At 40.6% G+C, this 21,464-nt stretch overlaps 1 protein-coding gene across 9 annotated transcripts in view; it reads left to right on the top strand.

The window, feature by feature from the left end:
• The window catches only part of MYO5A (myosin VA), a 117,616-nt gene that overhangs the window by 14,845 nt on the left and 81,307 nt on the right, over nucleotides 1-21,464 (top strand). For 8 of the 9 annotated variants that reach the window (XM_068958123.1, XM_068958124.1, XM_068958122.1 and 5 more), the window contains exons 2-3: nucleotides 13,653-13,763; nucleotides 15,261-15,432. In XM_068958123.1, coding sequence (XP_068814224.1) covers nucleotides 13,653-13,763; nucleotides 15,261-15,432 — 283 coding nt within the window. Of the gene's footprint in view, nucleotides 1-59; nucleotides 234-13,652; nucleotides 13,764-15,260; nucleotides 15,433-21,464 lie in introns of those variants that run through there. The other variant, XM_068958126.1, reaches the window with a different exon arrangement.

Below are 21,464 nucleotides of genomic sequence, written 5' to 3'. Positions count from 1 at the left end.
TCAGAGGTTCGGTTCTCTGAGCTGGTTCAGGAAGTGACCGTGCACGGCCTTGTGCCGTCACAGCTCGGGAAGCGGAGCAGCAGCAAGCGCCTGGGAGAAGGGAGAGAGAGATGGCCGCTCTTTCCAGCGGCGGGGGCGCTATGAAATGCGTGTTAATATAGGACCGGTGCCTGTGTGCAGTGACAGAGGTAGAGGTCTGCTATGCTCAGCTTGTGAAAAACAGGCAGTGAAATGTAAGTGAAATGTAATTATCTGAAATTAGAAAATATGCATTCTGGGCACGTGCACCTATCAAACGGTGCTCCCTGAGAGGTGGCAGTAACTCTGGGAATGGTTAAACAAGGATGAAGATGCCTTAATATACTCAGTTAGGTTCAGGAGACAGTGCCATCCATCGTGGGTGTTGTTTCAGGCTGGCGAGTCCCACCGTGGCTCTGTGGGAGCTCCTGAGCCTTCTGGGCCGGAGCGGGCTCGGGGGTTAGGGATGCTCTGCGTGCTGTGACCAGAGTTGTCCCTATCTTTGGTTGATACTTGGGCTTGTTGCCGTAGCTCATCGATAGCGGGCTGCATGGGAGTATGGCCCCGCGGAGCACGGCGTGCGGGGCGCCGGTCCCCGGAGCGGGGCATCGCCGAGAGCCCAGCCGGCCAGCGGCGTGCGGCGTGCGGGGCGCCGGTCCCCGGAGCGGGGCATCGCCGAGAGCCCAGCCGGCCAGCGGCGTGCGGGGCGCCGGTCCCCGGAGCGGGGCATCGCCGAGAGCCCAGCCGGCCAGCGGCGTGCGGCGTGTGGGGCGCCGGTCCCCGGAGCGGGGCATCGCCGAGAGCCCAGCCGGCCAGCGGCGTGCGGCGTGCGGGGCGCCGGTCCCCGGAGCGGGGCATCGCCGAGAGCCCAGCCGGCCAGCGGCGTGCGGTGTGCGGGGCGCCGGTCCCCGGAGCGGGGCATCGCCGAGAGCCAGCCGGCCAGCGGCGTGCGGTGTGCGGGGCGCCGGTCCCCGGAGCGGGGCATCGCCGAGAGCCCAGCCGGCCAGCGGCGTGCGGTGTGCGGGGCGCCGGTCCCCGGAGCGGGGCATCGCCGAGAGCCCAGCCGGCCAGCGGCGTGCGGCGTGCGGGGCGCCGGTCCCCGGAGCGGGGCATCGCCGAGAGCCCAGCCCGGCCCATGTCCTGGCACATTTGCTCCTTGCAGCTCGGTGCACGAGGTTGGGGCTGTGGTGTAGTGTTGTGGCCGCAGTGCTGCCTACATGTCAGTACAAAGGTACCTTCGCTATCTGAATCATCAGCTGCTCTTCCCGTAGTTCCTAAAAAGCTTCCCAGACATCCGCCGCCCCGCGGGTCATCTTTATCTTGTAGCTATCTTCTTGAATTCCAGCCTAAAATCCTCAACCTGTAATTGAATCCCTGGGGGCTCACTGCTGTGCTCAGCTGAGACTGCTGACTGAAGGGGATTACTTAGCTGAGGGGGGGATACAGCCAGTAACACATTCATCTGTACATATAATTGCATGCACATTTTCAATTCTTACTCTCACCTGGAGTGAGTTTGGAAGAACCTGCCTTGCTGGTCTGGAGAGTGATTCAGCCAAACTGCCAAACTCAAGTTTACATGTTCCAACTGTTACATCAATTTTTAAAAATTGATCTTTAGAGTGACTGTGATAGTTAAAAATAAACGTACAACTTCCCCTTTTGGAAACCTCTTATGTTTATTAATTTCATGGATATGCTGTTGTGTTCTTATTAGTTTCCTGTTCGTTTTCTCTTTTTGTTGTGAGGAGGAACCTCTGTGTTTTTCTGTGCTACACTTTTACTTGCCAGGAGATATGGAAAATGGAGGTCCTGGCTCTTGTCTCTGTAAGCTCTGTTTAGCTGTGAAATTATAGTGAAGTTTTAGGTAGTGTTATAGTAATTTTCTTCAGCTCTTAATAATGTTCATGCTCTGTTGTAGTTCTATCTATATGTTTGCCATTTATTTAACAGTGTTGAGTGAACTCTGAGGCCAGTTAAAATGGTTGAAGCATTTGGTAGCATTATTTGGTGGTGTTCATGACTCATTTTCTGCTTGTTTATCTCAGAATCTGTTTGTATGTAGCCCTCTGTGTGCATATTAATAATCTCACTTGAGGATATTTCTGCAGGCCCAAAGGACTCTCATCTGTCTCTCTGTTCCCATCAGGTATCATGTTTTCCCACTGCTTTTTTCCTTTGTTTTTCCTTTGGTTTTTTTTCTGTGCCTTTTGTAGTTCTTCTTATGTAACTGTTAAGGATTATGCTAATCTGTGGAGCTCAATGTTTTCAAGCTCAGCTAATTTTATAACTATATGTAAGAATATTTTGAGACATCAGTATAATTATTTCTGTAGCTGGGGGAAGTTTCATGTTATTCCAGCTGAAAGATTCTTACGTATTTTTAAAATTCAGCTATGTTGAAGTTGATCTTAAAATGCTTTGCATTACTACTCGTAGAAGCAGCTGCTGGTCAGATTGGTGCTTTCAGACAACCGAGTTTACCAAATTAGCTGTCCTTGGTTATATGAAAAGGTAGAGCCCAGCTGATGTTAAATGTTATAAACAATCTGTATGATAAGGTACAAATGAAATGTGATCTGACCATCTGATTCATTTAACTTCATGTAACTTACTGGTCTTTGAAGGATATAGCAATGAAGTCTAAGAATTCTTTTTCTTGGTTATTACAACTAAACGCGGTATGAGGGAGTAGTGGTGGTTAGCTAGTTTTAAGGCAGTTAAGAGCTATTAGTGTGTGGAAAGGCTGCTTATTCTCCCTGCAGAGCTAGGATGTGAATTGCAGAAGTGGCAGACAGAAGTATTCAGCTGAATTTTCTTTTTTTGACCTTTCAAAGCATGCAAGGTACAGTTTAGGTACAGAAGAAAATTGATTACATATTAGACAAGGTGTCTGCAGAGTTCAGCAATTCCAGGGAACTGCAGTTCTTAAAGACGGTTGAAAAATTTGGGGAAACCAGGAAGTAAAATTTCTCTTCCTATAAGTAAGAGGTTTATGTTATCACATAGGGCTCTTAGTCTTCCTATTAGAGAAACGAATTATGTGAGATTATTGTTCAGATAGTTAGCGTTAATCAGACTGTCACAGATGTTCTCCCTGCTATATATCATAATATAAATGTCTCTTTAAACTGATGCTCTCTAAGTATCAGGCCTTAAACTGTACAAGAGAGATATAAATGGTTGTTGCTAAGCAACAAGACAAAAAATACATTTCAGTTCTAATGGCATGCTGTGCCATAGCCAGAATAAGGAATGCTACTACCTTTAAGAAAGTCAATAATTTTTGTTTTGATTCTTTTGCAGAATTGATTATGCCATTTCCCTCATGTCTGTCCAGCCTTCTTGTTATGGAAATGCTGTCTTTGGCTGCTTACTGATTCTTCGTGGTTACTTGGCATTTTTATAAAAGGATAGTAAAGTCTTGTCTGTCTCTTTAAATTGCAGTGAGCACTAGCACTTTGTTAACAGAAGCGCAGTGCTTCCTTGAGACTGTCTCTGTACCATAGGACTGGCTGCAGTTTTACTGGTTTCAGCCTGAGAGGAAATGGAACCTTCTCCTGCCTCTTGTATTAATGATCGGGATCTCTTTGTATGGGGTATAGATTGGTCAGGTTAGGACTTGTGTTTAAGCCTGGCCTTACCTGGCTGTGCATCTGCTTGTGTTATGAATATAAAAGATTAAGCCTTTCTGTTTTTAGGCTTAGTATCATCATCCATGGTGGTGGCAGTGTGAACCAAACTTAAGGGAAAATATGAAGTGAAAGCATGCCCTTGCAATAGCATCAACTTATATTTTTAAGAGCAATTCTGTCCAAGGAAATGGCATGGCTCAGGAACTCCCTTTCTGATAAATAAGCATTTTTCATAGACGATGCAAGTTCAACAGTTTTGCACAGGGTAAGCTTTTAAAACTTTGTATTCTCTGTTATAGTTACAGCTCGCTAACATAGACAGTTTTCTTTTTCCAACCTTGATGCAGACTGCTCTCTCCAGGAGGCCACATTCGGAGTTAGTAACAGTGATGTTCCCGCTTTCCAGTTCACATGAATGATTTTGGTTGAATTTGGGTTTGGCTTTCATCAGTTAATGCTGTTCCATCAGTTGATTTAGCTGGTGCTGTCAAAATTAGCAGTATGTTTTTGATCCAGACAGTAAGAAACTTTCCTTTTTTCCACCCCAGAATAAGGTCATTCTTGAAAGAGGGAGGGGCAAGGGTCTATCATAAATCTCTAACAGCTGAAAGACTGCGATTTTGAAGGCTGTCTGTAAATAAACAAACAGGTCATCTTTGTTAAAGTAAAAGCAGTGCAAGTTCACGTGTGTAAGTAGATTTTGCTGAGAAAGTAGGGACAGCTTTTACGCATTGAATTCCTTTTTGATTTCTGATTTTTTTTTTTTGGGGGGGGGGGGGGAGGTAGAATATTCCACAAACTCTTTCAGTGCATGTCAGAAGAGCTGTTAAGCTAGCCAAAGAGTTATGTCTCCTTCTGTAATAATTCCAATTATGCAATAGAAGCAGAAAACTCTTTGACTGCTGATGTGAGTGCTGCGCCACTTGGATTTTTAATTCCTGTCTGTCAGCAATGTCAATTAGTACTTCAAGAGGTTAATATCTCAGAAGAGAAGCTTTGTGAGTCATGTGGTCTCATTTGATAGATAATTATTATAGTCTGCTGATTTTTTTCATGTGATCTAAGATGAAATCATGAGGTATGAGAGAATACTGCAATTTCTATTGTATTTTCTTATTTAATGAAACTGTGGTAATACAGCTATCTTTCTCACCCACCAGTGAAAAAGGAAAACTTTTCCCTGTCTTTTTTTCTGCCATGAGCTCCTTTGTAGTCATAATACAGATATCATTAGTTATTGCCTTTTAGCAGCCCAAGTTACCATTCCTTGAATAAAGAACAGTGATCCCATACTTCTGTGTGATTTTGGAGACGATATTTCCTTTTTATCGCTCTTCTGAGGCTCGGAGAGTCTAGGCAAGAAATCAAGTTTCAAAATGAAGCTGTTCATATGCATTTCGTTATTTCTGTTTTCCTCCTGATTCAAGGCTGTCTCATCTGTGTCCCTTCTATATTCATTCTGAACACAGTCTCTTCGTTTCTGGAAGACTGCTTGGCGCAACTGATCTCTTCTTACCTTAAAGTACGTTACAGTCTTGTGACCCGTCAGCTGTGGATATGCAGCTGCTGTCCAGCAGCCACCGCGGGCCAGACGCTGCCCGTCTGAGGGCAGCAGGACGGGCCGCGTGTCCTCGGGATGCCTCCTCTGCCCTCGCACCTCTGCTTGGGACTCAGAGTCGTCAGTGCTGAGCCAGAAACCTAGTACTGAAATGTAAAGCAAAAGTGACGCTATTGGCAAGCTTGTGATGTCATGAACAGTAACAATATTTAACTAAAATTTGATTCACTGCCTTTCTATGTATCATCTCACCTGTCAACAATTTTTTTGTCTCTAGTAGTTAAAATTTGCTTTGAACTATTCCAGAGAGCAGTAAATTCACTGACCATAACTGGGCACAATTTCAATAGAGTTCTTGCTGTAATTTTTGTTACAACTTTGGTGCCATTTTAGACCAGAATTTCCTTCTCTTTTTAACATAATTGTCTCTAAAAGCTTATCATATTTTAGTCTTATTTTAATGTCCTCATATACTTCATCTTATACGTTAGTAGATAAGGAGGGATGAATAATAAACATACCGAAGGTATTTCCCAAGAGAGAGAAACCAAGTGTTCCCATTCTTCAGGACTTGGTCTTTTTCTGCCAGTGATAATTTTATGTTATCTGCTATAAGGTGACTAAAGTCACACTGTCGCACGAGAACCTGTAGAGCAATGGGATTTTAACATCAACTGATTATGTAGAAGGTAGCACGAAGATCTGATTCCATTCTGCTCAATTAACAAGGTGTGAATGTTGTGAAATGATTCAGTCCTGGTAATTAGGAACATCTTTCTCTTTCCTCCCACCTGTTCTGTTTACCAGATTTTTTCTTTGGCAGGGATTTAAGTCTGCGTAGCGATCATGTTGGAGATGAAAAGCTACAGCTTAGCGCTCTTAAGATGACTTTAATATCTGTAAGGTTATGTCGTGTGAAAGACTCAGCTGTTGGTAGTAATCCAGTTTCTATGGCGAGTTGCTTTCTGCTTTCTCTTTACCTTCTGTAGATGGTAGAAAATGTACAGTTTCGACTGAATAAATTGCAGGTGCCTATTTCATACTAGCTTGAAACATTTACTTAGACGCTGCTATGCAACGTTTGCCACTTGAAGTTAACAGAACTCATGTCTTACAATGCTGCTGCATTTTTTACATGAGAAAACTTTTCCTTATGTAGCCTGGAGGAAACTGGCCTGCTAACTTGCTTGCTAAGACAATATATAAAAGCGTTCCTCCTCTTTTGTATTTACCTTAACCGTGCTTTCTGTTAATTCCTATGACAAGACAATATCCCACTAGCAATGCTGAAGATGGGAAACTGCAGCTTCAGCTGAGAAATTAAAAAAACTTAAAACACTGGGAGAAATGTGTTATGGATTCTATTTTCAGATATGTCTGGTGGTTTAACACACAGATGCTAATCTAAGCATCCTCAGTTTCTGGCAGAATTTTAATTTTTAGTTTAAAAAGTTCTGCAAATAGATTCATTTGAGTGAGTTTGGAAATATGTATATTTTTGTATATTTGTATATATTTGTATATTTATGTATATATATCCTTTGTCTAAAAAGCAAGTGGAAAGGAGAGAAGAAACGGGCTCCTGAGTGCACTATTTTGATTCTCCCTAAATATCAAAATCTGGCATTGTAAATATGTTGCATATACAGTGATTCAGGACCACTATTCCAAGTTTTATTTGGTAGCTAATGAGCTGTTAGTCCTTTTGAAGCTAAATAATAGTAGATAGATTAATGTAATCCCATACATTTTGTTCCCCACGCTTGTGTTTCAGTCTTTTCTCCAGTTCTCCAATATTGACATTGGTTTATCAGTTGAAAATCTCCCTTCAGAGATTTTACTAGAGAAACAGCAGTACCTCAGTAATCCAAGTGACCAAACCATGGCTTCTGCAACTAATTTCCTGGCTGCTCTGCTAGTTTTTTTGTTGGCCTCTATTACTTTTATATACATTGCTACGTGAATTGCAACAGCACATGTCGAAGAGTTGTTTTCTGAATCTTTTATTTTTCAAATAATTCATCATCATTCTTACCTTTCAGGGAGTGGTGAGGAAGGTATGTACCCAAAAAGTAATACTGCACTTTTATATTAAAAACAGTAGCGTATGCATGAATCTAATAAAGCTCAAAGAAAAGCATATTTACTACAGAAATGAAAGTTTCTCGTCATTGTATAAAATACATTCTTAGGGCTGGCATAATCATCTGGTGAGCAGGAAGAAGACCAGGCAAAGGAGCATCAGATATTTTGTAATGGAAGCAATGAAAGTGAATTTTCAAGTCTTTATTTCGTTATTTTTCTGCTTTCGCTTGGTAGAGAGAATTGGTTTATATATATATGACATAAGCTTTTTAGATGGAGGCGGTGGGAGTGCTTTAAAGGCTGCAGTATGTCAAGGATGAAAGCCGTTGATTTAAGCTCCTGTAAATTAGTCATGTACACTGTTCTTCACAAACATCCTAGTTATGGAAGCAAATTGTTTTGTGAAGTTTGAAATAGTTCCAGGCACATTCCAGGCCATTTTTGCTTCTGATAATTTTATCGTATTCTGACCTTTTTATTTTTGAAAGGTTTTCACAATTATTGCTTTGGCTATGCTTAAATTAACCTGGTTGATGGCATGCCCCCATGGTAGGCTTAAAATATACCTGAAATAAGGGGAAGGTGTAATATTAAAAATCCTTGTTGGCTATGCAGTAACGCTTGCATTAAATGCTGAAACGTCAGTGATAGCACTGACTCCCCCCCCCCCCCTTTGAAAGGGAAAGGGCACGCGCTTGGGTTTGAGAGAAACAAAAACATCAGCCAAGAGCTGCTGTCTTGAACTTGCCTACTGCCGCTGGCACTCAGCCAGAGTTCAAAATATTTCAAATGAGGTATTAAAGCAGGATAATTAAAAATGCCATAGCACTTTTGCAAGAGTTAGAAATGTAAATTTGGTGCCCTGGATACTTTGCAGCTTGTGTAATTGCACCCCTGCTCTGACTCTGCCTGGCAATTTCAGAGCGGACAGCGCGTTTCTCCTCCGGTGAAGCGCTGGTGCTGTGTCCTCTTAAATACTCCTCAAGCTTCATTCCAGAAGAGGTTGCATTTGGTGAACCTATTTTGTTGTTTTCTATCTTGCAGTGAGAAGGTGATCTGAAGTTTTGTCTTTCAAAAAAAAAGCTGCTAGAAACAAGAAGTTCGTCACTGAAGTAGTTAGAAAGCTAGGTTAATGAGAAAAAAAGAAAAGAAAGCTTTAGCTTTCTGTTGAGACAGAAGATGTTATACAAAAATAAGTTGTGTAAGAATAGATGATTAAGCTGTATGACCAAATACATAGTTTTCTGTGCCATCAAATGCCATGCTTTGACAAATACTTCCCAGTTATTTTGAAACAGTTTGTGGATACTAATTTCAGTGGTGTGTTAGTCATAGCCTTATAGTTTGGAGAAACTTTATTTTCTTACTTACCGAAGTAAATACACACTGTATAGGTTCAGAATCAACATTTTTAGGGGATAATGATTGTTAATGACCTGTTTGTTATTTTCTTTGGTGTCCTCCTAAGCGATATACTCAACGTGAAATCTACTGCTTTTCATGCCTATCGCTGTTGTTCTTATCCTTATTTTATTGGGTAGGCACATTGATTAGGGAATTGTTGACTTAGCTGAGCCAACAAAGAGAGTTAGTGGCAAAAATAAGAATAAAACGTAAGATTTTGCTAACTGCATGTTCGGTGCACAGTCCGACAGCTGTTTAATGAGGTCTGGTCAGCCAAAATGTATTTGCAGCCTTATTTTAACATTAAGTTGCTTCTCTAGTCACTTCTGGGTGCATTAGAAAGGGTGCATCCTTTTTCTTGATTTTACTGAAAGGTAAAAATTGACATGAGTCTTAGCTGAGCACTTATGTGGATGTTGGCTGAAAGAATAACCTTAAACTATGCGTAAAGGCCCACACTGTGATATCGTTGTACACTTAAAATTTGTATCTTTTATGTACTATTCTTTATATACCCAGCTACCCATTCACATAATGTTTTTAGATGGTTTGTATTCAGAGTGTAGGAATGGCAGGAACCATCTTTACATCGTTGCTGGAGAGCGAGTCAAGGACCTCACAGACCTTTCGCTACATCCTTGCCTCCTGCCAGCATCTCATGACCAGTGGTAGGAAGGCTGGTTACAGATCTGATCAAAGTCTCAAGAATACTGAGCTTTTATTATTTGCTTATGAACTAAGCATGTTATGTGAATTAATTGTATTTTGCACCAGAATAGTGTGGACTAGATCCCTGAGCCTGCTGTCCTTTGGGAATCCATTAAAATGAGATGGCTGACTGACTTGTTTTAGGCGCATAAGAAAAAGGATTAACTTTTATCAGAAAACCAGAAATAACTACTTGAATGTACTAATCTGGCAAAAGCTGAAGATTTTCCATCAAGGTATGATTTTTTTTTTGTTTGCTTCCCTTTGGAGCATTTTGTCACCTTTAATTTCCAAGTTAAGGAAACAAAACTCTCAAGCAACTTTTTAAAATGTAAGCGAATTGAGGTTGCCATCTAGAAAGCTGGGTTTAGAGAGACATACGGAGAGCAGTTTCAGCATGTTTGCTGAATAACTTGTCTATACATACCTTGTTTCAAAAAAAGCTCTGGATCAAGGACTCCAGAATCACATGGCTCGCTATGCTTGCGTAGCATAAATTCCCCTCTCCTCTCCTGCATCGCGCCCCAGGCAGCTCGGCTCAGGCCTTTGGAAGAGGAGCACGTACCATCAGCTCGAGGGAGAGCAGCAAAGGCAGCTCCTCTCTGATTACAAGGAAAATATCAACTGGTTTTGCCCTAAGGCTGATTCTGATTCTCTACTCTCTTTTTATTGGGATTCATGTTTGAAGATGTTTTGCAACATGATGGCACCTATAAAACCAAGCAGCTGTTTTGTTTGCAAAGGCAAGGGGCGTGGGACAAGCTCAATACTCCCTGAAAGCTGCAGGAGCATCAGTTCAGAAGCTTTAATGCATTAAAAATGCCATATCCTTTGCATAGTGTTACTCAAGAGCTGTTTTCCTATGTACATATTTGCACGTACATACAGAGGTATAAGTAACTACATAAGTTTCCGTACACTTTCAGTTGATTCTCTAGCATGAAATAACCATGATATCTGGCTTCACTCACTTAAAAATATGACTTTTCTTTCTGTTTTTGAAAATATGTATTATATCTGTTCTGGATTACACAATCTCACTTTACTCATAAAAGTAATTTTGTATCTACCCTAATGCAGCTGAGTTGTAGGAAGATCCAAAAGCGTCTGGTTCCCTTAGCCACTTAGCTCACGCTTAATGTCTTAAAACATGTGACTGCTTTTGTTTTAAAATGATAAATAACCTTTTCATGCTGTTAACAAATATTCAGAACCATTTAAAGTATTTTAAATACCTTATTTATTAATCTATGTCAGGTTCTTTATACGTTATCAGAGGTGAATTGGGACGAATTGCAGCAGTTGATGTCGAAGTAGGGGGATTTACCATTACTGGTGTTTTTGTGGATCAAATGAAAAACATTTTGGTCATTCTTAGTGTTTTTTGGTTTTGTGTATATTTTCTTTGTTGTTCCAATGGGGTGGCCTAATCCTGCACCACTGAAATCAGTGGCGGAGCTTATCCCTCTTGCATGTTGTCATGTTGATAAGACCAAATATAGAAACTTCTGTTAGGTTCATGTTAGTGGGGTTGTCTGGCTGATAGTATGAGTATGTATATATGAATTTCTCCCATCTTTTCCAAGGCAATTGCTTCATTAGTCACTAAACAGTAGGAAAACTAAAGATACATGCTGGACACCCTAAATATGTGAAGTAAACTCCCTGCTGAAATCTCTGAAATTTCTTAGTTAACTGTTTTCCTGTAACAGTTTCCTCTGTTGATTTATAAGCAAGTGTTTTAGAAAACAAGCAAGATGGTGTTTGGGATTTTAAGCAGCAGCTCTTAAATTTGTGCCCATCCAGTTACTTATAATGGAAACTTTTTTGCCTTGGATTATTAGTGCTGCGTGTCTGGGTATTAAAGGAGGCTTCCATATGTTGCTGTTCTTTGCTGCTTTCTCCTGTTGGGCATCATCTTCTTGTCTTTATTTTTCTTTTATTAAGTGCATCATAGTTTTATTTTGAGAGGGGGGAAAAAAGTGCTATTTGACAATACAGTTGCTTTTCAGTTAGAGAGTACTCTTTAAAGGAAACTTCCCAAAGCCTTAGTAACTTCACAAAAGGCGAGTCCATCTCAGGTCTCTGGCAACCCTGAATTTTCCAGTTTTTGGAGCTGATTGTGGATGTGGATTTTCTTGGAAATATTTGAATGCGTTTCAGGGTAGGCTAGAGCCAGTCACCATTTTTAAATCTATAATTTTGAAACTGTTATCATAGTCTGGGGAGACTTGGGTGGTGATTATTGACTGTTTGGAGTTGGTGATGGAAAGGCAAATATTCTCCCAAATTCTTCTGTTTTTTAAGAACAGTCTTTTAGTGCAGTGTAGCTTATACTTTGTCATTTTTCCAAAACGTAGAGAGGTTATTGCCCATGTTCAAATGCTCAAAGTTAAACTCGTTATCAGATTTGGGATCAGGAGGGCGTTTCTCTCTCCAGGTCACATTGGCAGGGCCAGTTTTATTTGCCCTCCTCTGCAATATGGGATGTGATCTGCCTCTTATGATCCAGAGAGTGTTTTATTTAATATATACCCTGCAATTTCAGAGGCGCAGGGTATGGGTGAGATAGTTGATCTTTCCTGTTTGCTCCTTGCCCACACTATAGTTGCAGCTTTTTGTCTTTCCTGAAGTGCCTGTAGTAGGTTACCAGTGGCCAAGAAGTGCTGTGCAGCTGGCGGTGCGCGGGGTGTCGTGCTTTGTGACCGCTCTCGGACGAGACGAAGGGTGCCCGGCTGCCGGCAAGGGGAGCGGGGTGGCATCCGCCGCTCCGCTCCCTGCCGTCCCGCCTTGCGGAGGACAGCCACCAGCATCTGTGCTTGGATACTGAAGGAAGTTACTGGCCCTAAATATTCTAGCTTTAAAGTTACAGCTGTCACGTCAAGAAAATGCTAAAAATATGGTAGGAAGATACTCAACAGCCTGTACGTTTACACAGGAGGAGAAAAACAGTTTGCATGCGGTTCCTTAATTTAGTGGACAGTGATCCAGGTGCTGCATAACGGAATTCCGATTGCAGAGGAACGCTCTGTTAACCGTTTGGGATGTTGTATTAAGAAACGTACTTTATTCCTTGTGTTTGGACGTATCTTTACTTCCAGCTCGATTACTTTATCAAACTTACATTTTGTAATTAGTGTGTGAAATTAGCAGACCTAGCTCTTCGTTTGTCCTCTGAGCCACTACGTGCCATGCAGAATTGGTAATGCCAATGTGGAATCACCAGCGGATCAGTGGCATGTGGCAGCTTTATATGAACACGCATGATTTGGAGCTAAGGAAAAGTCTTGTGGGTTGCCGGTCCAATAAATACCTGATTTGATGTGCAAAAACTTTCTTTCCCTTGTAAATGCTTTAAAATTTAAAAATAGAAAAATTAGGTTTTTTAGTTTTCTTTTTTATATATTTTTTATTCAAGGGATACGCTCATTAATCTCATTAGGAATAACTCAGTCAGTTTGGACCAGAAGGAAGCCCTCCACGTGAGCCTTCCTTCTTCCTTGTTTCCATAACTTAACATTGGAGAAAAGACCCAGGCAATCTCTCAAGTTTGGGGCACATGTAACGCTTCCTAAAGACAGATATCAAGCCTGTTCCTTTGGTTTGGATGAAAATGGTCATTAACTAGAATTCTAGATTTTTCTTTTCTATTATTTGGAGACCTTAAACCAGGTCTTTGCAGGTTTTTCTTTTGACGTTCTGGTGATAATACTTTCTAAACTTCCCCTATATTTTGCAAATATGAAAGAAAGAGCTTTGCATACTTGAGATCAGGTAGATTTGTCTGAGTTAACACAGATGTGCCAAAGTGTTCTCTTAACATTATATGGCAACATTTTTTTGGATGTATATTGCAAATGCACTTTTAACGTAGTCAGATTGGGTAAGTTTCAGAAGAGTCACTCTAATTACAATTTTTTTGGTAGTCAAATTTTTGATCTCTCTGAAAACACAGATATTTTTCTTTCTAGATTTTCAGCATTGAGTGTACATCTTGAAACATTATTTTGCATGTGAAATACCTTTTTCTTTCTAAAATTAAGCTCATATGTGGGCTTTTATCAATCTATAGAGCAACTTGTTTACCTCAGACATTCCAATGCATTTTCTCTCTTGCTTAAAGTTTTGGCTGTTATATAAATATGTATTAAAAAAGAAAAAAAGGTTTTTGTCATATATATTGATGACATAACTATATTACAACAAGAAGTCACTTCTCTTTTGCTATTGTCTTCATATTGCAGTATGCCAGGGTTTGGATCCCTGATCCAGAGGAGGTCTGGAAGTCAGCAGAACTTCTCAAAGATTATAAACCTGGAGATAAAGTTCTCCAGCTTCGACTTGAAGAGGGCAAGGTAGGTCTGCACGTTATTTGTAAGCTGATTGTTCTTGCTCTTCACTGGAGTCTATTGTATCTAACACAGAAAGCTGTGTTATCAAAATATATGTATGAAAGTGCAATTATTCTTACCCATAGACTTTGAGTAGTATTTTTGTGTGTGTGACAAATCTTGCTGCAAAAATTTGTTTGCAAAAATCCATTCTATCTGATTTTTAAAAATACTATTCTTGATTGCTTTTATCCAGCTGCTCCTTATGTTTGGTTGGTTCATCTTTTTTCTATTTGTGGTGTTAAAGCTGTAACCCTGATCTGATATTCCAGCGGGCTGCTAGGACAAGAGTGTTGCAGAAAAAGAACTGTGACTTCTAAGTCCAGCATAACCATCAGAAGATTAATAAAGATAAAATGGAGCAAGGATTAAGAGTATTATGAACATGATGTTGCATACTATATAAAGAAATGATGACAGCTCTATAAAAAAAACCCTCACATCTGTCTAGTGAGGGCCTGTTAACTTTTATTTATGACATTTAAATGGTTATTTAATCCTGATATGTAAGGATGGTAATTGCTCAGATCTTCATGGATGGAAAATAAAGATCTACTGCAGTTGGTCACGTTTTTTTTTTTTTCTTTGCAATTTTTTTCTTCTTACCAGTGAGCGGCTTAGATCCTGCTTTTATGTAGAGGTATACATAGTAAAGAAGTACAAATTAACAGATTATATATAGAAAAACTTTCTAAATAAAATATTTTATTTGAATAATTTCAGTCTTTGAGTCTGTCATGTCCCTTATAGCACAAGCTGAGTACAACCTTCAAAAATCTAACAAGATTAACTTTCCCCTCACGTGTTCCAGGATATGTGATGGTGTTACTCACTTGGATATTGCCTATAGTGGAATGGAGATCTTTGGTAGTTAAATCATATCTTGTCCCAGTCATCTTATTGGGCACCAGCTGAATTGAAGTATTTTTAGGTCTATGGACAGATGCAAGCAAAATGTCTATGGTAGAGATAAATTCATAGCTGCACAAATTTTAAATAGCTTTTTTTCATTTTATGTGTTCTTAGTGTTCTGCCAGCTTTTTTATATCTTACTTCTGTATATGAAGCTGACTATAAACTGACAGAACTTTATGAACTTTATGTAAGAGGAAAATAATATGAAAAAATAATTAGATTTATGATATAACATATTTTGGTTTATTTAAGAATAACTTTTGGTAGCAAAAGCAAGGAATTTGTTTAAGTAATATTTTTAACAAGATGATATCCCTTTATGATTGCATGTTGCCTATAGAAAATCCTTTGGGAGAAAATTTTAATGACATTTTTGGATAAAGCAGTACTAGATCAAAGCACCAGTTAATTTAAATGTTATATTGTGTTTTTGTAACTTGGGAACGTTTTGCTGGGAAAGAATGGTTGGCCGAACTGAACGAGGAAACCTTAAAAAAAAAAAAAAAATAAAAGTTCTTTCAACGTGTACTTCTATTTATTTTTCAGGACTTAGAATATTGCCTAGATCCGAAGACCAAGGAACTCCCTCCCTTGCGAAACCCTGACATACTTGTTGGTGAAAATGACCTCACAGCACTGAGTTACCTCCATGAACCTGCTGTTTTGCACAACCTCAAAGTTCGGTTTATAGACTCTAAACTAATTTATACCTACTGTGGTAAGTACTGTCTTTTTGTACCACAGAGTATAGTCTTTACAGAAAATGCCGTAGATGGGGGCGGGGGAAAAGTTGATTATTGGTATGTGTGCTTTTAATTTAAAGTAATTTAATGACAGAGTGTGATGGGGTTGTCTTGTGAAAGGCCCTATGTTTGTGGTTATTAACTGCATTGAGTAGACTTGAAAGTATTAAGGTTCAGAGAAAAGTGATTTTGCTTTTTGTCCTGTAGCTTCCCAAAGAACTCTGTTTATAAAATGAGCGTTCAGCAATCTTAGCTTGCCAATGGGATTCCTTGGTGATGGTTGTTCCCTTCGGCATGGTGCAAACGTAGGAGCTTAGCCTGTCTATTTGATGCGTTTATTACTTCCCACCTGTGATTACCTACCTCTGTATGAACTCCTGTATCTCTTTACAGAAGATACCGGTTTATTTTACTTTTTATGTTTTCCATTCAGAAGAACTATAGGACTTTGGACATTGTGCTAGTGCATAAGAAACAAAATTCAACTCATTAGTTGTTTTTTTACACTTTAAGCTAAGTAAAATAAAAGAAAATATGATGATGTGGTTGATGAAAAACAGATATTGAAAATTTCCGTCTCATAATTGTCTGGTTAAGATGAAGACACATTCTTCCATTGCACGTAGTCAAATTATCTTTCTAAACTCCTTGTAGCCTAGTTAATACCAACAGAAGATATGCTTCAGGATTTCTTTTTAAATACACAATTTCAGCTTTTTCAATTTAGACTATCTCTAGTCAAACTTATGTAGGACAGTCCCAGTTCTTGGTATGGCATCCCAAAGTGTACCTAGCCTTCTTGATATCATCATGTGTTAGACTTACTTAGTAGACTTACTAGTTATAATTTTATTGCACTTTGCACTGCTTTGCAAAATCTAGGTTAGGCTGTCACAAGACTGGGGAACTCATCATGTTGCAAGGTGGCCCCTGACAGATATCAGTTAATCATGGTTGCAGATATCTGAAGTAAGAACTCGTGTTTTGCTGCTGAAAGCCCTATCCTGTCCTATCCTGGTCTGCATACAGAGCATGCCAAGAATCAGATTTGCCCTGTTCAGGTTGCTGTTGTAGCCCCACCCATGGTGATGGATATGGAGAGTGAGGGCAACCGGCGTGTTAAACGTGGCATGATGAGCAGACTGCAGGCATTAATAACGCACCGCCTTTTGCTCAGTTTGGTGATTCCTAGTCTGGATGCCCAGCAGAGTGTATCTACTCCCTAGTCCCGCTCTCAGTAGTGTCCAGACCATGGGGGACTCGATCAGAGTTTGTTTCCCTCTGCCTGTAGCCAACCTTCTTCCTCCTAGGTGTGGGAGGTGATTCACACCCACATCTCATCCCATCACGTCTCATCCTGTCACTGAATCAGAGCATGACTAGAGGCACAAAGTAATTTAGGTCAGAAGGAACCTCTGGAGGTTGTTAGTCCAGCTCCCTGCTCAGAACTGGTCTAGCTAGATCGGGTTGCTCAGGGCTTTGTCCAGTATCTCCATGGATGGAGATACCACAGGCTCCCTGGGCAACCCTTGATAAAGGTGTAAACTTGTAAACGGCTTTCAGTCTATACGGTTTACTCACGTTAGTGAGTTACTAGTTACTAGTACAACCATACCAGTCCCATAAGACAAGCCTGCCTGATTTGTATTTGATTTGCTTGCAAATGTGGATTATGTTTAGCATCATTTAAGAGCCTTTCAAAAAGAATGTGTTGTCTGCTAGTTTTGTTTTGCTGTGTTTGGGAAAACATGTTGTTTTCATGGTTTTCCTAGTGCTTCATTTATTGGTGGTTTGGCTGATTTTATACAGCCAAATGGTTGGAAGGCCTTTAACTGTTTTTGGAAATCAAGGATTTGTCAAGGAGCATGGGATTGTTGAGCTTGACAAGCCTCTTTGCTTCCAAACAAGACTCAACTGAGAGTTCTCAGAAATGCATATTGGATTTATTAGAAACATGTGGATTAAGTAGTTTGGGAGTTCCAGGTGGTCAGAGTACAGATGGATGAAGTTTAATACTAACGGGTGAACTGAGCAATACAGTATAGTGAGGATATGGTAGCTTGGGATGTAGGCATATATACCTTATGTTATAAAGTAGCTTCAATAATGGTGGTGCGTTGGCTTTTAGAAACCTGATCCTCTGGCTGTGGACATTCGTTTTTCAAATCATTCCATTGGTTTCCATCCAAAGTAATTACTTCCCCTTCACCAAAGATTGTTGCCTTAGAGCTCTGCCCATGGAAGGAATTGTATGTGCCTCCTTAATCTGCTTCAGACGACGTTAGCTAGTTTAGTTCACACACCTGGTGAAGGTGGTTTAACCCAGTTGATTGAGCCTGAAGATTAAGAAAAGCTTTAATCCACCAAGAGAATTATGGTAACATTCTTCTCAACTAGCAGAAGTAGATCTGGGATGGATGCATGTCCACAGCCTTAGAAATTAATTCAGCTGTTCTGTCCTTAGAGTAATATGTCAAGCGGATATTAAATTCTTCAAAATTTCACTTTGAGGTCATCTACATTCTTAAACAGAAGAACTCTTGATTTCCTGATTTCAAGGCATCCCTGAAATCCAGGGATGATTTCATAATTCTGCTTTACTGCTGAGAATGTGAAATGAAGAATTAAGGAAGTTAATTGAAGGGTTAAAAAAGTAAATTTGAATGTTTACGTGGAAAAACTGCTGTGGCTATAATCAAAACTCAGTGAATACTGCGGTTTAGTTCAGATGTATAAAATGCTGCCTTTTATGCAGGAGGGCAAGCTTTGATTTAAATTAACAAATTATTAATATTCAGCTTTCCGCAGATTGATGAATATCTTCAAGATGAAAGAATTGGTGCCACTTATCTTGGGTGTGTATAAGAATAGCCAAAAGAGTAACCAAGGAGTTTGTTTTAATGTAATTCTATAAAATGAAAACACATGTAAATCTAATTTGGGAAGGGCTGTGATTTTTCTTATGAAAAATCTAATATGATTTAGTAGAGGTAAAAAAATTTAATATAAATTATTCTGAATTATGTCCCTGTGAGGTAGATTGGTTTAAATGTTCCATAGAATACATATAATTCCCAAGTTACATCTTTTGGATATTTCCAGATGGTAGTTGTTTGCATGTTGATTTTACACATCAATATTGAAGTTAAGTGATTTAATATGCTGGAGACTTGTAACGGGGCTGCTTGTTTGGAATTCAAGGGAGTGTTTTTGCCAATGTAACCAAAAGCAGAAGGGAATCATCTGAAATTTTGCACAGCACTTTTAATGTCTCTTTGATTAGACTTGCAAGTCTGAGAGGCTTTAAGAGAGTCTATGCATCATAGTGATCAGTGGCAAAGGCACGCTTTTCGCAGTTGGGTTGCTTACATGGGGAAGTCAGTGAGGAGTAGCCTGGGATGTTCAAAGCACACTAGTTACTCCACAGTAACTCCTACAAGGACTTTCTTTAGCTTCCACTGCGATGTTGTGGTGCGCTTGCTTCGGTGATAAGCTATACCGCACAGAGGCACTGAAAAAGCTCAGTTGGGTGGTACAGAGAAGTACCACTGAATTAGCACAGAGCTCTGACGCAGCTAACGAACCCAGCTTCTCAGCACTGGGCTGTGCAAGGTGTGCAGCCGCAGCTCCCTTGGGATATGCAATATAGAAAACGTTACCTTGATCCAGATCCTTTAAGCAAACACCGGATTGTAAACCTTTTAATTCCTTCTCCAGTGAAGCTGTCAGAACACCATGGGTTAAGAACAGATAAAATCATGTCAGTCCTTTTCATTTTTTTTAGCAATGGTACTTTATTGATGGAATTAGGAATTGGAACATGGATCTTGTTCAGTGCTCTGAGAGACCTGTAAAACCCCTGAGGACATGTGGTTGTCTGTGCCACTGAAGTATGTTGAAGAGAAATAAGAGAGTGAGCATTTCTCCTATATTTTTCTGTATATTGACAAATCCCCAAGGACCCTCAGGATCCAAGAGTGCTTCTCAGTGTTTTTTTCATGCCAGATGATTTCCTTAATTCCTCTTGGTGGCATCACTGGAGCCTTGGGATACCACCTTCTCTGCTACCCGAGGCCGAGCTCTGCTGTCCTTTGGAGCGCTCAGGAGAGTGTACTGGGGAGTTGATCTGGTGTCAATTTATTAAGTGTCCCAGATCTCTAGTTTATACCTGCAGTCTCCAAGAGACAGTAAAAGCTTGCGGTGGGGCGAGCATATGTGCATTGCTGCTCAGGAGCAAACAAGCAGCTGCTCTGAAGCATTAGCGAGACCTGGCTTTCTCTCCAGGCTTTTCACTGTGGAACTGGTTGTGCTGCAGCTGTATGGCAGTTTGCATGGGTGCATTTGGTTTTACAGAACAGGCCACTGTGCTGTGGACATGCCCTGGCACTGTCCTCTGGAAAGTATTGCCAGTGCGCATTCGCCCTGGTTTGTATCCCCTCTGGCGATCCAGACTGAACTCCTGCCTAATTTTATTATTGCACCCAACCCTGATCCTTAACATCTACTGCTCCATCTTTATGCTTCAGTCAAATTAAGGGTATTAGCATGAATTTGTGGCAGGTCAGCCTGGGATGGCTAGTTTGGCTATTCTCCCAGGCTGACTGCCCTGCTGCTCTTCAGCACTGGTCGTGGTTAGTTATGTTGTGCTGGGATATAACTTGCAGCCGTGCAGGAGCAGGTCTGCCCACCGTGGGCCCAGTCAGAGACGCACCCTCCCGTAATGTCAAGCAGGCATGGGAAGCTGTTGGTTCAGCTGCCCCAGCCTAACCTACTGCTGACTGGCTCAAAAATCCCAAGTTGCTTATTTTTCAGTGTAGCTGATGGATCTGGGAATGTTCTTTAAAGACACTTACCTTTTTATTCCTTACTCATAATTTCAAAGTGCAGGTGTTCAACACTGACATCCAAACCATTCCGCAAGTCTGCTAGTACTGAAGTCCTTTTCTCCCCTCCTCTCCGCGCCCTTTATTTTTTGGCTCATCATTAAAGCATTTGAACTTGGCATTTTTTACAGACACTTATAACTCTCATCCTTGAGTTATTTCAGTGAAGTCATAGCTAGTGGAAAATCACTGACTCTAGTTAGATAGGTGTGTCTAAACATATAACTTGCAGTATGTTTGCAGAAATAGATCGAGGTCTCTCAGATCTTTTCGTGAAAGAAATTCTGTTGTTGTTTAATGCTTTTGCTATGCTGTGTGCTTCATTTATAAATGCATGACAAGATTTAAAAATTAGATGATGTTCACGGCAGCAGAGCCAGTTATAGGTGCTTTCACTTCTCTTCTCCCAGCTTTTGCATGGAAAATTTCCTAGATATAAATCACATCCCTGGAATCTGCACAGAACAGAGGGCGGGGAGCTGCACCCAGGAAGCATGTGTGTGTGTGTATGTGTGAATTTGAGTAAATATAGACATGTACTGAGTGCTATGGAAGTGCTTTCAATGTGGGTTCATCAGGGACCAGTTAGTCCAAGAAGTGTTTATAGTTTGCTGCAGTCACTATGCAGCCACTTGCACCCGTGCTATCACTTTCAGGTGCTGAAATATATATGTAAGAAGAAAATCCATTTAAAAAATGGCCACAATTGAAACTAGAGTTTCTTTTTTTTTTTTCCCCTTATCACATTGTCAAGGTGAGGAGGATTTGCCATGTGAAGAGAGCACAGTTTGCCTGACACGGCTGTGTCTCGTGTGGCAGTGATCAATGTTTTCACCCCCGCATGGAGCAAATAAGTGTTCCCTACCCATTGTAAATGCTGCAGAAGAGCAAGGTATTAGTCGTCTTTGTTCAAACCCTCCTTGTCGACAGAGAAATCCTCATTTCTCATGAAAAAAGTTGGATCAGAAGCATATGAGATCTCACTTTGTGGGCAGGAAAGATGTATTGAGTAAGGCTGAGTCTTCCTGTGAAACAGGAGGGAACTGGAGGCAGTCTGTGTGGGGAGAGTAGAAGGATACGATGAGTTGGGAAATGCTGTAGTAATGAGTGCTGTAAAGAAAGGC

Source organism: Struthio camelus, chromosome 12 (genome assembly GCF_040807025.1).
Source record: "Struthio camelus isolate bStrCam1 chromosome 12, bStrCam1.hap1, whole genome shotgun sequence".
Lineage (NCBI taxonomy): Eukaryota > Metazoa > Chordata > Aves > Struthioniformes > Struthionidae > Struthio > Struthio camelus.
This window is presented reverse-complemented; position numbering and strand designations above follow the sequence as displayed.